The sequence below is a fragment of the Diachasmimorpha longicaudata genome, chromosome 17, assembly GCF_034640455.1.
Source record: "Diachasmimorpha longicaudata isolate KC_UGA_2023 chromosome 17, iyDiaLong2, whole genome shotgun sequence".
Lineage (NCBI taxonomy): Eukaryota > Metazoa > Arthropoda > Insecta > Hymenoptera > Braconidae > Diachasmimorpha > Diachasmimorpha longicaudata.
Genome location: NC_087241.1, coordinates 4,644,713 through 4,659,534, shown reverse-complemented (window position 1 = coordinate 4,659,534; position 14,822 = coordinate 4,644,713). Strand labels below are relative to the sequence as shown.

The window sequence follows — 14,822 nt, the reverse complement described above, 5'->3', positions numbered from 1 at the left end:
GACTTCTGATAACATTCCCCTCAATACTGACAAAGGACGCTGATATTCTACACTAAATACCTCCAGGCTCCACTCGTCTGTAGATATCCGACAGGTGATTGTTCTTCGCCAAATGAACAAATTCGATTGTTTGTAGTAGATTTGTCTCGTTAGTCTCGCGTTTATTCTTAAATAAATAATGCCAGTAATGTCCTCAATGTGCCCCACGCGAAACCCTCCATGCTTGTATGATATTTGTCAGTGGCGACATCTGTGTGTCATACACGGAAGACAGACAGTGCACGCCCATTTTAGTTCCGATACTGGGGGTGAGAGGCGCCACCGTCGATAATAGAATTGGAGTGGGGGGTAAACACAATTTTCATTTGATCTTATTCGCTGATTGTGGTATATCCAAACGAGCCAAACTCCATATTCGTCATTCACAAACGATTCCCTACCGGAGGAGGACCTAGCTTCTACCAAGCCGCCACTCCCGTCGTTAGTGTTAGTGAAGATACATAACACACCGGACTATATCTATACGTGAGCTATAGCACACTGGCACATCTTCCAATATGGCGAATGTGAGGGACAGTGATACTTCGTTGTGGCTTCATAACAAATTGGGAACGTCAAACGATAGCTGGACAGGAAGCTCAATCTGTTCTCAGTTGAATGCTGAAGTGTTGAGAAACATCAAGGACTGTTTTCCCGATCTACAGACGCAGGTCAAGCTGAAATTACTCCTTTCTTTCTTTCACATACCACGGCGCAATGTTGAAGAGGTAAGTCATCAACATTCACTGCTTTATTTTCAATCGGGGAAGATAGCGTCAAGGGGATGGACTACGTGTTAATGGGGCTCAGGGCTTTCTGAAGCTTTTATTGTGTCAGAATGGGTTAGAATTGAACGGATATGTTTGTGTTTTTGGGTTTATACACTTTGAAAATATTTTGTAGCGCCATCTGCGTCGATGGCGGGATAAAAATCAGTCCCAACGTGACTTGACTATTGAATGAATGTGATAAATACAAAAGGTGTTGATTGACATTTTCCATGTTATTAAAAAACCTAGTGGCGAGCAGAACTCGAGGAGATCATCGAAGTGGCATCATTGGACAGCGAGTTATGGGTATCGATGTTGGCCGAAGCGATGAAGACCTTCCCCTCGACGGGCTCCCTGAACACAGACATCTCAGACCTCGACGAGCATCGTCCAATCTTCGGTGAGCTCGTCAACGATCTTCGTAAACTATTGAAGAAGCAGCATGACCCAGCGATGCTACCCCTGGAGTGCCACTACCTCAATAAAACAGCCCTGATATCAGTGGTGGGCCAGCAGCCAGCACCAACCAAGCATTTCACCCTTAAACGAAAGCCCAAGAGTACAGTACTCAGGGCTGAATTGCTACAGAAGAGTGTGGATGCTGCAAATAATTTGAAAAAGAGCACTACCCCAACGGTATGTGCAGATCACTTCGATTTCTTTATTTCATCCATTTATGTATTTTTATTTTATTTATTATTATAATATCCAACAGGTTCCAGTGAGAAGTAGAGGAATGCCTCGAAAGATGACTGACACAACTCCCCTGAAGGGCATTCCCAGCAGAGTTCCAACGAGTGGCTTCAGATCCCCAGCGATAACTCCATCCTCGATGTACACCAGAACCCCCATCAGCAGTAGAAGTCGAAAGGACGGGGGTATTAAGCTACTGGAGATTACAGAGCAACCCCTGGGGTACGCCCAGGCAAAGAAGAGAAAACGAATACTGGAGCAGGAGGAGCAGCAGAAGAAGGTAGCAGAGGCGCAGGCAGCAGCTGCCGCTGCTGCAACGACCAGTCCTACTCCTGCTGAAGCATCCACCACACCTGAATATGCTCAGGGACTGGCTCCTATCAACCCACCAGCTACACCAGCTACAGCCAGTACCATTACATTAACCTCGACTACCCAGACTTATACCACTACGACTACCCCTATTGCTGTGCCTACGACACCTGCTACACCTCAGACTCGTAAGTTTATTTTTCTGGGGACAATTTGAGGGGTTTTTAGTGGGTTATGGGACTGATAAATTGAATTAAATTTATAGCGACAACACCAAGTACACCAGCCACCCCCAGCACGCCAGTTCCCACTCCGACGATCACCCCAGTGGAGAGCAGCCCAGTGGGTGTTCAGACAGTTCGTCCAGCTCAGACTGTCACCCAAATTCGAATTCAGACAAATCCACCGCCAGCAAATGCCGCAAACACCAGAAAGGGTTTATCTCTCACGAGAGAACAGATGCTGGAGGCCCAGGAGATGTTCCGAACAGCCAACAAAGTCACTCGACCCGAGAAGGCCCTCATTCTCGGCTTCATGGCTGGATCAAGGGAGAATCCCTGTCCAAAGCTGGGAAATATCGTCACTGTCATGCTCTCGGAGAAAGTCGAGGATGTCAGCCAGCCGGATGGAACTACAGTCTCGATGCTTGTTGAAACCCACTTCCAGATGAACTACACCAATGGCGAGTGGAAGAGGATAAAGAAGAACAGGAGGGTTGTCACCGAGGAATCAGTCACCACGAGCACCCCTACAGCGCCTCCGACTGCCACAGCATCGAATTAATTTTTTTTTTCATGGCCTCATCAGCTGTTGATGGAACTGCAGGGCCAGGGGATGAGAGAAAAGCAAAACGAAGACAATCGGGATATTCGTGAACATGTGCAATCATCGGGAATCTATTGCGGACATTTTCACTCGTCAACATTATTTTTCAGAAGAATCAGTTCTAAAATTTCATCAACAGCTGATGAATTTCTTCTCTACGCACATAATTTTTGTAATTATCGAATCATTTTTCAAAGTTTCTGTCCTCGCCTGAATAACGATTTTTTTTGGCACAAGGGCTTCTGACACATTTGAAAATTATTATTTTCGACTATCGTTTATCAGTTATGACAAAATTAAAGCTCGTGGTAGTTAGGACGTTCTCGGTAATATTTACAAATCGCCTAAATAAACAAATCAGATCTCAATTTGAGAAAAATCTATTGGAGAGAAAATTATCGCTTATATATGTTATCATATAATGAATACGAATCATGTGATGAAAGGATTAAATTGTTCGTAACTTATATTTTTTCCTCAAGGCATCACGAATATTACAACTAACAAATGTGAGGAATTAAGTCTTGTAAAGTTGTTATTCAAATAAAATATAATTATATTGATAATGACACGTAATTAATCAGGGGGATTAGCATCAGAATGAGGGAGGGGTGAATTTTTGGTGAGGAGTTTGGGGACTTGAAGGATTTGTCGTTGGGATCACGAGTGCCACATTGTCGGTGGCCCAGGGTGGTCTTTCGTTTTGGTTGGTTCCATCCGGGTATAGCTAGACTGGGCTCTTTTAACTTTCCCGTTGATATCAACCTGCTAAAGTCCTGCTCTATTCTGCTGGCTATTGGCCCGCGAAAGTGGAGCAGGAACTGGATGCACGCACCAGAGTGCAAGATTTTTGTTTTTCTGTTGTCGATAGACAGCATCCACTCGGGAATCCCCATAATCTGCCTCACGTCCTCCAGGAATTGAGCTCTGGACGATGGAATAAACGAAAACTCAACGATTGCAAAATATTTGACAATTAGAAATAATAAAACCACATACACAACAAATCGTGGAGGTCTTCTGATGTTGGCATATTTGACGATATCAAAATCAGGTTCGATATTGGCACAGGCAAAAGGTTGAGACCCGAAATTCTGGTCCTTGATGACAATGGACTTCCCCAGAGCTGACACAGCCCCCTCCAGTGGAAAATTAGCGTCACTGAAGACTCTCCTCCCCAGTCCAATGTCAATAGGCCCCAGCCTTGCTGACAGATCCCCCACGTGACACCTGAGGGGCTGATCAGGTCCGCATTCCTGCCTGTAAAGATCCTCCTGCCAAAAAAATTGAGTCATCGTAGCGAAAACATAAATATTATTCAGAGATGGGAGAAAATATTATTTGGCAACAATGAAATTTACATTGAGGGGATCTGCCAATTGCGTAAAATAGGGGTTCCATACGTATCCCCCAGCCACACATCGTGTAGCCTTAGTTTTAACTGTGGCATCAACACCCACTGGGTTGACGTAGATCGCCCAGTTGTGGTTCCTCGTCTGAAATAACCGAGATATTAATGCACCCTCGACCGTCATTGAGTGTTGATACATGAATAGTGGAGACAGATAACTCACGACATTCCTGTCTCGTTCACCAGGATGCCTCAATTTAACTTCAATTATCGTTTCGCTTTGACTCCCGTCTTTGTAGATGAGTTGGGTCTATAAAGACGTTATCCATCATTCTAATTATGTTATTTTTCAACTCTAATGCTGCATATTAATTCATCCCAATGAGTTAAATTAAAATACCATTCGCATGTACCCAAAAGCGAACCCCTGCGGATGATGAAACGAGGCAATTGCCCTGAGTTCTCTCGCCTCCGAGGGTGCGTAACCCCTCTCGATGCTGGAACAGGCCCATCGCACGTCCCCATCCTTCTTATGAATAACTATACTTCTTCCTAAAATACTCTGGTACCCGAATATGGGGAGGAGAGTGTCGTTGTACGTGGAGATGTATCTCCTGCGCTTCTCCAGGGTTCCGAACTTGCCACTGAGATCACCCAACTCGTACTGATCCGTGGTCCCCTCGCCTGGGGACAGCGAGAGGGACTTGGTGACATTTAGGGGGTTGTAGGGGTCGTAGAGGCTCGTCGCCTCGCAGGGAAATTCCAGGTCCATTTCTACCGGGGTCTGGGGAAATTATAGGTCTTTCAACTGCTGACTGATCGATTGACGATTCGATAAAACCGATTGATGAATTAATTAATGATTATTAGAATTAATTGATTTCTTTCACGAAATTCGATCTTTTGATATTTTTACTGTACCATGTGGATGTGATATGCCCCAGTCTTTCCCTCCAAACCCTCCAGCATGACTTCAACGTCTGTAACATCGTACTCCGTCTGCTGAATGAACTCAAATTTTCCATGAACTCTAACATGTTCACTGTTTCCAAACCAATCTTTGACGACTGCTTTTCTCCTGTAGACTCTGCTGATACTGACAACAGAATTCTTTCGTGAATCCAAAGCTCTTCATATTTTTTATTTAATAATTTAAATATTTACATCGTGCAAGCGAGCCTCTCGCCCCTGGCCACAGGTCCATGATCGTCGTATATCACCAGACTCTTCCCCAGAATGGAATTCGGACCGGACAGAGGCAGCGATGAATCAGTGAAGAGTTTTCTACTGATCCTCGGCCCCTCGGCCTTACGACCCGCAATCTCCAGCGTTCCATGACGTGACAAATCCCCCAAACGACAGAGGTTCACTTCCTCGTGGGAGCAACGCTCCGGGTGATCTGGATCCCAGTCTACCTTGTGGGGATTGTATGGGGCACCAGCACTTTGACATCGAGCTGTCCAGTTGTAGTAGTCTTTGCCAGGAGGATTGACGTGGATCATCCACCTGGAGGACATGAATAAGACATTCTATGGGATTTTTTAATAAGAGAACCTCTGGAGTTTTTTGCTGAGAAAAAATTCTGTGAGGTTTTTTGGGGAAAAAATGTTGGGGTAATTCCTGGGGATGACTGACCTGTGCTCGGCGGAATTATTGAGTGCACTTCCGTCAGCGTGAATTAAATTCTCGATTATGATAGTGGTGTCACTCTCAGGCTCGTTCTGCGGCTGACGAAATAAAATTCTTCCTACCAATGGGTATTTGAATACAGCCTGCGCCGTCAGCATTGGCATTTGTCCAGCTGTCTGGGATAAATGTTGAGATATCGTACTGCATATCCAGGGGATCAATCCCTTATTATCAGTCTCGTTGTACCTGGACAAATGAAACCATTGGTGAACCATAAATTATCAATAATTCCAGGAGATAATCACGGGGAAGATGTTAATCAATAAATTTAATTATAATCCACTCACTTGTGCAGTACTATCGACCTGTGGAGGACACTGTGCCTTCCAGACAGCGGTAGAAATATATCCCAATAAATCCCGTTCAGCTTCGCACTCCCAGGAAGAATATCCTGGTGCTGAGTGCCCTCCCTCCTCCCCTGGAGTTTTCCCGATAAATCTCCAATCGCGTATTGATCCTGCGTTCCGAATCCAGCCGGGGGAGTTGTGCTCACGTCCAATTTCCTGGGGTTATACAGCTCTCTCGTGGTCAGACACTCAGTACCCACCTGGTGATTTGTGTCACGAGGATCCCGGGGAAATTCGTGAATCCTGTAAGCTGCGATTTTTGTTTCATATCGTAGACGGGTTTCCAGGTCGTTTATTGGGTGCAGAGAGACGTTCACCCAGGTCGGGTGGTACGGGGTTTCTTGGGTGAATGTCAGGTCACCTTTGAGACCATGGGAGGACACCAAACTCCTAGAAAATCGATTAAACATTTATTGTAATTTAAAAACTTTCAACGATTTTGAAATTTAGGGAGTGATTCAGAAAATAAAATATTTAACTTACGAAAAAAATTATTTTTCCAAGACAAAAATTAGAAAATAAAATCTCTGTTATGGAGCGTCAGGATGATACGTACTTGGCGAACAAAAATTTCTTATTCTTGATCCTGGCGCAGGCCAGAACGGAATCCGGATGCGTGGGATGGAAAACCACCAAATAGAGCGATCGGTGCGTTCCGAGAAGATCCGCAGGCAGCAGAGAGATTACAGGATCTCTGTAGGCAGTCTTGGACCTCTTCCCCGTGTCCACAGCGACCCTGATCTTCCCCAGTCTGGAGTCCACATCTCCAATGGACCTGCCCGAGCCCAGGTCATCGGGATCGAAGACACTCTGGAGAATTCTGCAGTCGCTTTTGTCTGTCCCCGAGTCGAATATATCAGTCACGTAGATTTTCCAGCTGTGCTCGGTGAAGGCGACACTCTGGAGCTTCTGCTTGGACGTGTGATGGAGATCGGCGTAGATTATCGTGTCCGTGGTGGAGTCCCCGGCGGTCCCCCCCAGCCACCGGAACCAGACGGATCCGGCGACTGGTCCGTTGAATCGCGCCTCAGCATTTTTCTCGGCGTTTCTCTCCAGGACTGTTATCGAGGCGCAAATCGTTCGGGGGGTGTAGATCTCCCGGAGGACGAGCCCTTTACCCCAGAGGCCCCGGTCCCCGGTCAGAGCTATGTTCGGGATTTCGGAGACACTCGTCTCGTTTCCTGGGAGTGTGAGGGGACCCAGAGGCTCTGTGAGGTCAATTATCCTGGGGAAAGTGAATATTAATGTCGAGGGTGAACCTGGTTCTTTGGGAAACGATTGTCCAGCGAATTTTGTTAAAAATAAATAGAGAAATTTATAAATAAATTAAATCCGAGTTCCCAGTGAACCTTGTGTGCTTCAAAAAATCACATACGTTTCCCCCAGGTGCTGATCGCTGCATCGATCCTCGATCCTGGTGTAGTCGACGGGAAATCTGGTGACAGCCCACGTCCACTGCTGATCAGGATATTGGAGAGTGGCCTTCAATGACAAGCGAATTCTAAGGGCCCCAGCAGTTCCGGGCTCGAACCGAATTTCTCCGTGAAGTCCACCAGAGGATACGTAGGCAGCCAGCCGGAGGCCATGTCCACTGCCCACTGGACCCGGAAGGAGCAAATATTAATGAACAACCGAGAAAATTAATAAATTAATTGTCTCAAAATTTACCGAAGATCAGAATAAAAAACCAAAACATATTCAAGTGGAGTCTCGATTTCTCATGACTAACGAATGCGTATCACGCACTTCCTGGCTGTTCATTCTCGACTGTTTTGTGCAGCTCGTGTCCACTTTTACTCCGGGACTTTCTTATTCTCGGGCCCCGTCAGACTGGGACCATAGTGGGGAGCGGGGCCTTGACGAGCGTAAACCCGTTACTTCGATCTCATTGGGGGGACAAGACTCACTGATGATTTCATTATTTATTTTTTAATCCGCTCCAGGGAATGTTTAATGGAAAATATGGGGCTTGGAGAGGGTGGGGAATATGGACTTGTGGGGCAAATTGGTCGCTCGTGAAAAATCGCGTTATTTTCCATTTTTTTATTGACGTGTGGCGCATAAATAATTAAAAATCATCACTATTTTTTCCGGCCCATTGGAAAAAATATTTTCTACTTGAGAAATGAACCTGCAGCGGAGGATTAACGGTTCGATATTTCCGACGATTCTAAAGCGTTTAAAAATAAATTCCACTACCTCCAACGCCCAATAAAAATCAAACGTCAATTATTTCCCCGATTTGACGTTTTCGTATTTTTTAAAATGTTTATAACCCCCACAGACAACATTTAAATTGCTGTTTGAAGAATTCTGTACATGACAATGGCCTGGAAGCAGCTGCCCATTGGCCAACTCCTGGTGTCCATCGGTCACATAATTTCTCTCGATTTTATGAAGCATTTGGCTAGAAATACTTTGAATTTCGTCGGAGGCTGGATGGGCCGAGTAGCGTAATTAATTTTTACGATTGATTCGGATTGTTCCTGGGACTGACAGATGAATATTGCAGGAGGGCCAAGAGGGAGGTGATAACCAAGAGATTGAGGAAACGACGGAAAAGATTGGAGGCGTGTAGAATGGTGAAGAGGGGGCTCTGCAAGTGCAGCTGCGCCAAGTGCTCGTGAGTATTTTCATTCGGCACCGGGATATCTCAAGGGGAAATGGTTATTAATATGTCAGAGAGGAGTTACAGATATGTCCAGAGGAGGAGGGTTTTGGAGCCTGACTATCTGGACAATTTGGCGTATCAGCGGAGAATTTCTCAAGATATGTGAGTGGCTCATTCAGGGCTTCGCTCATTAATTTATAAAAAAAAATGATCGTGCGCTTCAGAATTTTTTTTATCAATAAAAAAGAGGTACAATTCAATCTCCATTTATGCTAGATCCCCAGCTGAAAGGGACGTCCCCGAATCCCCGGAACTACCCCTGGAGGAACTAAAAGTCCGTGAAGACCATCGAGACCTGTACATAACAATCTACTTCTTCTACCTGCTAGTCACCTGGCTCCTCTTTATCCTCCTAAAATTCGTATACAATTTTGATTTTGATTTTCCACCCCAGCCCCCTCGCAAACGCATGTTCTTCCCCTCGCGAAACGATTACTAGTCCTCGTGCATTTACATTCCTTCGTCGTCTAAAAATATGTGCATTAAAATTGTCTTGAAAATCGTTTGAAAAGGCAACAATTGAATTACGACGGTGTGGTCTGGTGGACAGGCGTGAATCACCGGGTTCTCATGCCGCCCCTGCTCAACAACTTGCCAACTAGGTCCAACTACTCGTCAACATCGGGCTTCCGGTCTGCATCACCTGACATTCTAGAATCCAACGATACCATAAACACTTCTGACGGCTACGATTCTTCGGACTATCAGTAATAGATTTTTTCCACGTTCCCTATATTTTTCAAGAATTTTTTTATACCCTCCCCTAGATCATGTTGGGAGGACTCTTCATCCCCCAGGACCATGAGAATGTCGTCAAAATCCGAGCCGAGAGTGGCGAATCTGCGAACGGAGTAAGCGATCTACCTGGACAGAGAAATGACTCAGGATTTCACTGAAATTAATCATTTCCCTCGATTAAAGGCAGAACCGAGTGACTCGTACATCACGAAGTGCATCAATGCCGTTGGGCCACCAGCCAAATCATCAAGACACCTCTCAATTGGCATCAGATCCCAGTGAGACACCCGACAGGAGGAAGAAGCGACCTGTTAGCAGCAAGACAACGGCCAGCCACGTGTGCGATACCTTCAGCACTTGTGTCAAATGCTCCAACACAGCATCAAAACCCAGCAAAAGGGCCACACTTTAAATTATCGATGCCGATTACCTCACGAAGTGTTAGCTTCTACGGAGAAATGAATAAAAAAAAAAACGAGATAAACATTACGAGAATAGAAATTCTTGACCCGAATTCTGAAGTAAAATGAGACATTGAGATTTTGGTCTGGTACATTTTTTTCTGGTACCAGAAATTTTCCACAGATGAAATTTAAAGCCAGAGGAAAATGTCTCATGTGTCTCGGAAACTTCTGATTTTTTCGAAAAACTGATCTGTAAATAGATATTTCAAAAGAGGAAATGTCAGTTCTGGTTTAGATTCTCCTATCGATGAGGAATTTTTCGTAAATAATTTCTGGCGTTTGGAATTATCTCGCAGCCTCCTCAAAAATTTTATAACAATTCAATTCTTTAATTTTTAGATTGTTTTTTAGTTGTAGATCAATGTCATGATCAGATCAATGAAGGACGAGTATATTAATGTTTCCTGACGTCAATAATTATTCCAAAAAGGTGGAGGAAGAGAATCAATGAGTTGGGAATCAGCTGGTCATCAATAATCGATAAACAATTGATAAATCTCAGTCATACGAAATAAAATGTAGGTTCAACGGTATTGGAAAAGAAAAACGGGGAAATTAATAAGTTTTTCCGTGAGTCTCGAGCAGCGAACAACTCCTGAGCTGAAACCGTTTTAGTCGAAACCAAACGTCCGTAAGGGTTCGCTATTTTGAGTTCGGCTCGCACTAAATATGGTCAGATGAGTACGTAGGATTTTAGTGAGACGGGCGGAGCAACCCCCTTCGCATTTAACTGATTTGATGGTGGGGGTAGTGGGTAGCTAAGTTACTTAGTCAAGTTCACTTCGATATTTTCGCCAGTTGGTTAGTGTTAACCATCTCGCTACCATCCATTTGATTTTTTCGAAACTTCAAAATGGTAAGTAGAAGAGGAAAGGGCCGTTGCGCGGGTGATTGTGACGGACGATAAATAATTGGAATAATATTGCTGTACCTTTGTGATTATCACGTGGTGATGGGAGACAGTGAAGTGAATGGCTCGACTCAGCACGAGGATTGTTAAAATAAAATTTTCGAGAATTACGTAATATCGGTAACTCGAGAGGAGTGAAAATTATTTTATCTGGATCGGTCTATATACGTACAGGGATGGGGGGTTCTGTCGTGGGGGTAGGCCTATTATTAGGCCCACCAAAACACGATACCGAGAACGCATCGACGATTTTCCGGGACTGGGGTTCGGCAACTCGACAGTCGTCTTCAGTCCGACCGCGAACTCCTCGACGTTCGCGTAAATTTCTTAGTTTTCTTCCGGTTTTGAGTAGAATCCAGAATGGTTAGTTCAACAACGAAGTGATAGCCCGAGATAACTCGATTTATCATGGAATCTGAGGGAGATGGCGAAATTTTTGTGGTAACACTTTGTGTAGCACTGGATTCGCTGGACAAAAAAGTTATCGATGAAAATTTTCCTGTCTCCCTTAGATTTTGAGATAATGATCGAAACCTGGGGATCGGCGGTTTTGGAAATTCATTGATTCGCGATGTGAGGGGATTTCTTTTGAATGTCGGATATTTAATTGTTTAGGCGGATAAGGAGAAGAAGAAGAAGACCAAGAAGAAGGAGGAGGCGCCAGCACCAGCTGCTGAAGCACCACCACCAGAGCCAGAGCCCAAGAAGGAGGAGCCCAAGTCAAAGAGCCCTTCGGGGACACCCACGAGCTCCGCTCGCGCCAGCAGCCGCGGGTCCAAGAGGGCGAAGCGCGCTGGATCCAGTGTATTTTCCATGTTCTCGCAGAAACAGGTCGCAGAATTCAAAGAGGTAAAGTTACCCGCGAACCGTCGAACAGGAGTCCATTTTCTCGTAGCTAACGAATGACTTCCATCATCCCAATTAATTATTTTAAAGAAAAATTATCCTGACTTTTGTCGATCAAGTCAATCGTCAAGATCTTTCTATTTACAAGACCTCCGTGAAAAAAAATAAATAAAATATCCCCTCGCCCAGGCCTTCCAACTCATGGACCACGACAAGGACGGTGTTATCGGTAAGGAGGATCTTCGTCAGACCTTCGACTCGGTGGGTCGTCTCGCAACAGACAAAGAGTTGGACGACATGGTCGCGGAAGTACCCGGACCCATCAACTTCACCCAACTACTCACCCTCTTCGCCAACCGCATGTCGGGAGGTGCGTACGAGACATTATTAGGCTCTAAAAAAATACGTGACGGGTAAGGGTCACGCAGGAGTATTGGAAGCTCTATATAGAGTCGGCCCGACCAACCCGGAAGTCGCAGTTCTCCGAGCAAAAGAATATTCTAAATTTTGAGTTTTCAATATTTATTTTTAGATCTGTGACGATCTTACGTGTTTTCCTCGTGATTTTCGAACTCGTTCCCAATCGTTTCGTGTCATCCCCTGAGGCAAGTGAATGATACCCTTTGAAGTATGAAACTGTGACCTACCTTTCCCTTATTGTTGCATTTTACCCTCGAACCGAATCGGATTGAATTCCTAGAGTTTCCTTAATTCACCAGAAAACCCCAGTATTTTCTCCCAGGAAATTTAATTTCCGTTTGTCCCACGTGCAATAAACAAAATCAGAATTGAAATCCCCCGGTATCTGAAACTACAATTAAGCTGTTCGTTTCGTGTTAAAAATCGTGTCCCCATAACGTGTCGTGGAAACGTGTTTTGCCCGACAATTCCCTGCACTCTATATGTCTTCCTGTATGTACCTGTGTGGCCCTTATCCGTTTCAAGATACTCACTATGCCTCGTTGGCGATGTTACAGCAGGATCGGATGAGGACGACGTCGTCATCGCGGCCTTCAACACCTTCGACGTTAATGGAAAGATCAACGGCGACAGGTAAATCCCTTCATTCCCAAAAAAGCCCTGTTCCTCCCCCTCAATTTCCCCTCTGAAAACTTCTCAACAATCGAACGACTTTAATTAAAGGTTGAGGCACGCCCTTATGACCTTCGGCGACAAATTCACCGCCAAGGAAGTGAACGACGCCTTCGACAACATGTACATCGATGAGAAAGGATTCATTGACACCCCCAGTCTCATCGACATGTTGACAGGAAAGGGCGACGATGACGAGGAATAAACTGTACAATAGGCTGATAAAACATCACTTCTTCCCATTGCAATGACATCTTTGAAAAAAAAAAACAAATGATCAATATTAAAATACATTTTAACTTTTGATGATTGAAATACCATTTGAATTCAAGCTGAGTCTCGTTTAACGGCAGGCCCGACTTGCAGACACGTAACAGTGGCACCCGGGGATTATCTCGATGATTTTGTAATCGTTACACAGCTCAGGTGGTGTCACTGGGGATTATTGCTCGTGTATATATATTATACGTTAAATTAACTATTTATCCATGGCCCCAACTCCCGCCTCATCCCCCTGTCTTTTTGTTTATTTCTCCGTTTCTTTGGTTCGTTCTAAGAATGAAATATCATCGCGGGCCTACGTCGGGGCTTCGCGGCTTCCTTCATCCATTCTCCATTTTATTCATATAAATAAAATTATTTAAAAGTTCTTGGATGTCTTTATTTGATTGGGGGAGGGGTGCAGTGATTTGGCTCATCGCCAGGAGTCCACGCCCAGGTATTTAAACCCAGGCAACGCACTATACAATTTTTTCCAGCTGAATTGTTAGATAAGTTAATTAATTACAATCGTCACCTAATTTAGATTCATTGTTTATGCCTTCGAAGGCCTCTCTCCAAATATTGCACTGCCCACTCGAACGTTCGAGCTCCCCAGTTCAATCTGAAACAGGAGAAGGGAATTTATATTGAGATGTCTATTTCAGGAGGGCACCAGGAAAAGTCAACTTGATATTGTGAAGAGTTATTGATGTTTTTACTTTTATTTGTCCCCTTTATTTCTCAATACCCCATGAAAGGTCGTTCTTCTGCATTCAATTTATGTCGTTCTGCCAATTATGTGAGTGTTTGTTAACGAAAATACTCACTGCGTGTTCGTAATCTGTTGACATTCCCATTGACAACTCCACATTATTTATATCCAATCCCAGTTCTCTGCATACATCCTCTCTGCATTTTACCAAGGACAGGAAATCTGGGTTTGGACCGTTCGCCGGATTATATCCGTACGCTCCGATGGTCATAAGACCCATGAAATTGAGATTTTTACAGCTCTCGATGACGTATTTCACTAATGCTGATGTCTGTCCCAAATCACAGCCACTTTTCTCTGAAAAAAAATTCCCACTTTACGAGAAAATGAATAAAAATATAACGGAAATCGAGATAAAATGAAAATTTTCAATTAAATAAAATCAGTTTGACAGATGTCAAGCCAAAATACCTTCCTCTCCACTCGTATTAACTTGTACCATAACATTCAGTTTATCATCCTCGAGTTTCCTGAACTTCAGCCAACTGCTGTCAATGGCAGCTGCCAATTTTTCGCTGTCGACTGTCTCAATCACGTGCAGATTGGGCACAGCCAGGACCTTGTTGACTTTATTCCTCTGAAGGTGCCCGATGAAATGCCACCGAATGTCCCTCGTCTTAATGTCCGGGTGATTGCCTTTGTCGACGAGCTCGTTGACGTAGTTCTCGCCAAAGTGATGCTGTCCAGCATCCAGGGCCGATATTACTAGGTTAGGGGGCTTTGTCTTGCTGACAGCAACAAGACGAGGGGTGACATTGGAAAATTCCTAGTGATTGACGAGTCAATCAAACGATTCAATTAATTTCCAACATAAATTTTCACTCTTGATCTGTCAGAGTTCAGAATTATTAACTGATGAGTTTGATGACTCACTGGTGGTCTTCTGGAACAGGCGACCGAAATCTTGTCCTTAATTAGGTTTAAATTCCCAACAATGTCGACCATCCTGAGCTTCGAGGAATTGATCATGCGAGAGAATCACTTGTCAAGGGAGAAATGACGAGTCATTAAAGTACTTTTCACTGTTATCACTGATATAATC

The 14,822-nt window shown here is 44.4% G+C and overlaps 5 protein-coding genes across 8 annotated transcripts; 3 read left to right on the top strand and 2 right to left on the bottom strand.

The window, feature by feature from the left end:
• The first annotated feature begins 380 nt into the window (after positions 1-380).
• Positions 381-3,205, top strand: LOC135170666 (negative elongation factor A-like). The gene is made up of 4 exons (XM_064136683.1): positions 381-767; positions 1,059-1,445; positions 1,525-2,002; positions 2,080-3,205. Exons 1-4 carry the CDS (start codon positions 558-560, stop codon positions 2,595-2,597), a joined length of 1,593 nt encoding a protein of 530 aa, XP_063992753.1. The 5' UTR covers positions 381-557; the 3' UTR covers positions 2,598-3,205.
• Positions 3,077-8,057, bottom strand: LOC135170651 (uncharacterized). The gene is made up of 12 exons (XM_064136655.1): positions 7,695-8,057; positions 7,402-7,624; positions 6,583-7,251; positions 5,967-6,416; positions 5,626-5,865; positions 5,155-5,496; positions 4,912-5,086; positions 4,391-4,774; positions 4,214-4,300; positions 4,001-4,135; positions 3,639-3,913; positions 3,077-3,566 (listed from the first exon to the last, which is right to left on the bottom strand). Exons 1-12 carry the CDS (start codon positions 7,720-7,722, stop codon positions 3,194-3,196), a joined length of 3,381 nt encoding a protein of 1,126 aa, XP_063992725.1. The 5' UTR covers positions 7,723-8,057; the 3' UTR covers positions 3,077-3,193.
• An 18-nt stretch (positions 8,058-8,075) lies between these two features.
• Positions 8,076-10,471, top strand: LOC135170673 (uncharacterized). Of its 2 annotated transcripts, none has more exons than XM_064136703.1 (7): positions 8,076-8,479; positions 8,539-8,649; positions 8,722-8,799; positions 8,914-8,994; positions 9,210-9,404; positions 9,465-9,548; positions 9,619-10,471. In XM_064136703.1, exons 1-7 carry the CDS (start codon positions 8,346-8,348, stop codon positions 9,845-9,847), a joined length of 912 nt encoding a protein of 303 aa, XP_063992773.1. In that variant the 5' UTR covers positions 8,076-8,345; the 3' UTR covers positions 9,848-10,471. The 2 variants fall into 2 exon arrangements, with proteins under 2 accessions (XP_063992773.1, XP_063992774.1); XM_064136704.1 differs by having other exon boundaries at positions 8,078-8,474.
• A 134-nt stretch (positions 10,472-10,605) lies between these two features.
• LOC135170681 (myosin regulatory light chain 2) lies at positions 10,606-13,396 on the top strand. Of its 3 annotated transcripts, none has more exons than XM_064136715.1 (5): positions 10,606-10,755; positions 11,425-11,658; positions 11,845-12,025; positions 12,633-12,708; positions 12,799-13,396. In XM_064136715.1, exons 1-5 carry the CDS (start codon positions 10,753-10,755, stop codon positions 12,950-12,952), a joined length of 648 nt encoding a protein of 215 aa, XP_063992785.1. In that variant the 5' UTR covers positions 10,606-10,752; the 3' UTR covers positions 12,953-13,396. The 3 variants fall into 3 exon arrangements, with proteins under 3 accessions (XP_063992785.1, XP_063992787.1, XP_063992786.1); XM_064136717.1 differs by having other exon boundaries at positions 10,607-10,755; positions 12,636-12,708; XM_064136716.1 differs by lacking the exon at positions 10,606-10,755 and adding an exon at positions 11,020-11,172.
• Positions 13,267-14,792, bottom strand: LOC135170676 (pyridoxal phosphate homeostasis protein). The gene is made up of 4 exons (XM_064136709.1): positions 14,654-14,792; positions 14,192-14,546; positions 13,836-14,077; positions 13,267-13,630 (listed from the first exon to the last, which is right to left on the bottom strand). The coding sequence occupies exons 1-4, from the start codon at positions 14,747-14,749 to the stop codon at positions 13,562-13,564; spliced, it is 762 nt and encodes a 253-aa protein (XP_063992779.1). The 5' UTR covers positions 14,750-14,792; the 3' UTR covers positions 13,267-13,561.
• Between the last annotated feature and the right edge of the window lie 30 nt (positions 14,793-14,822).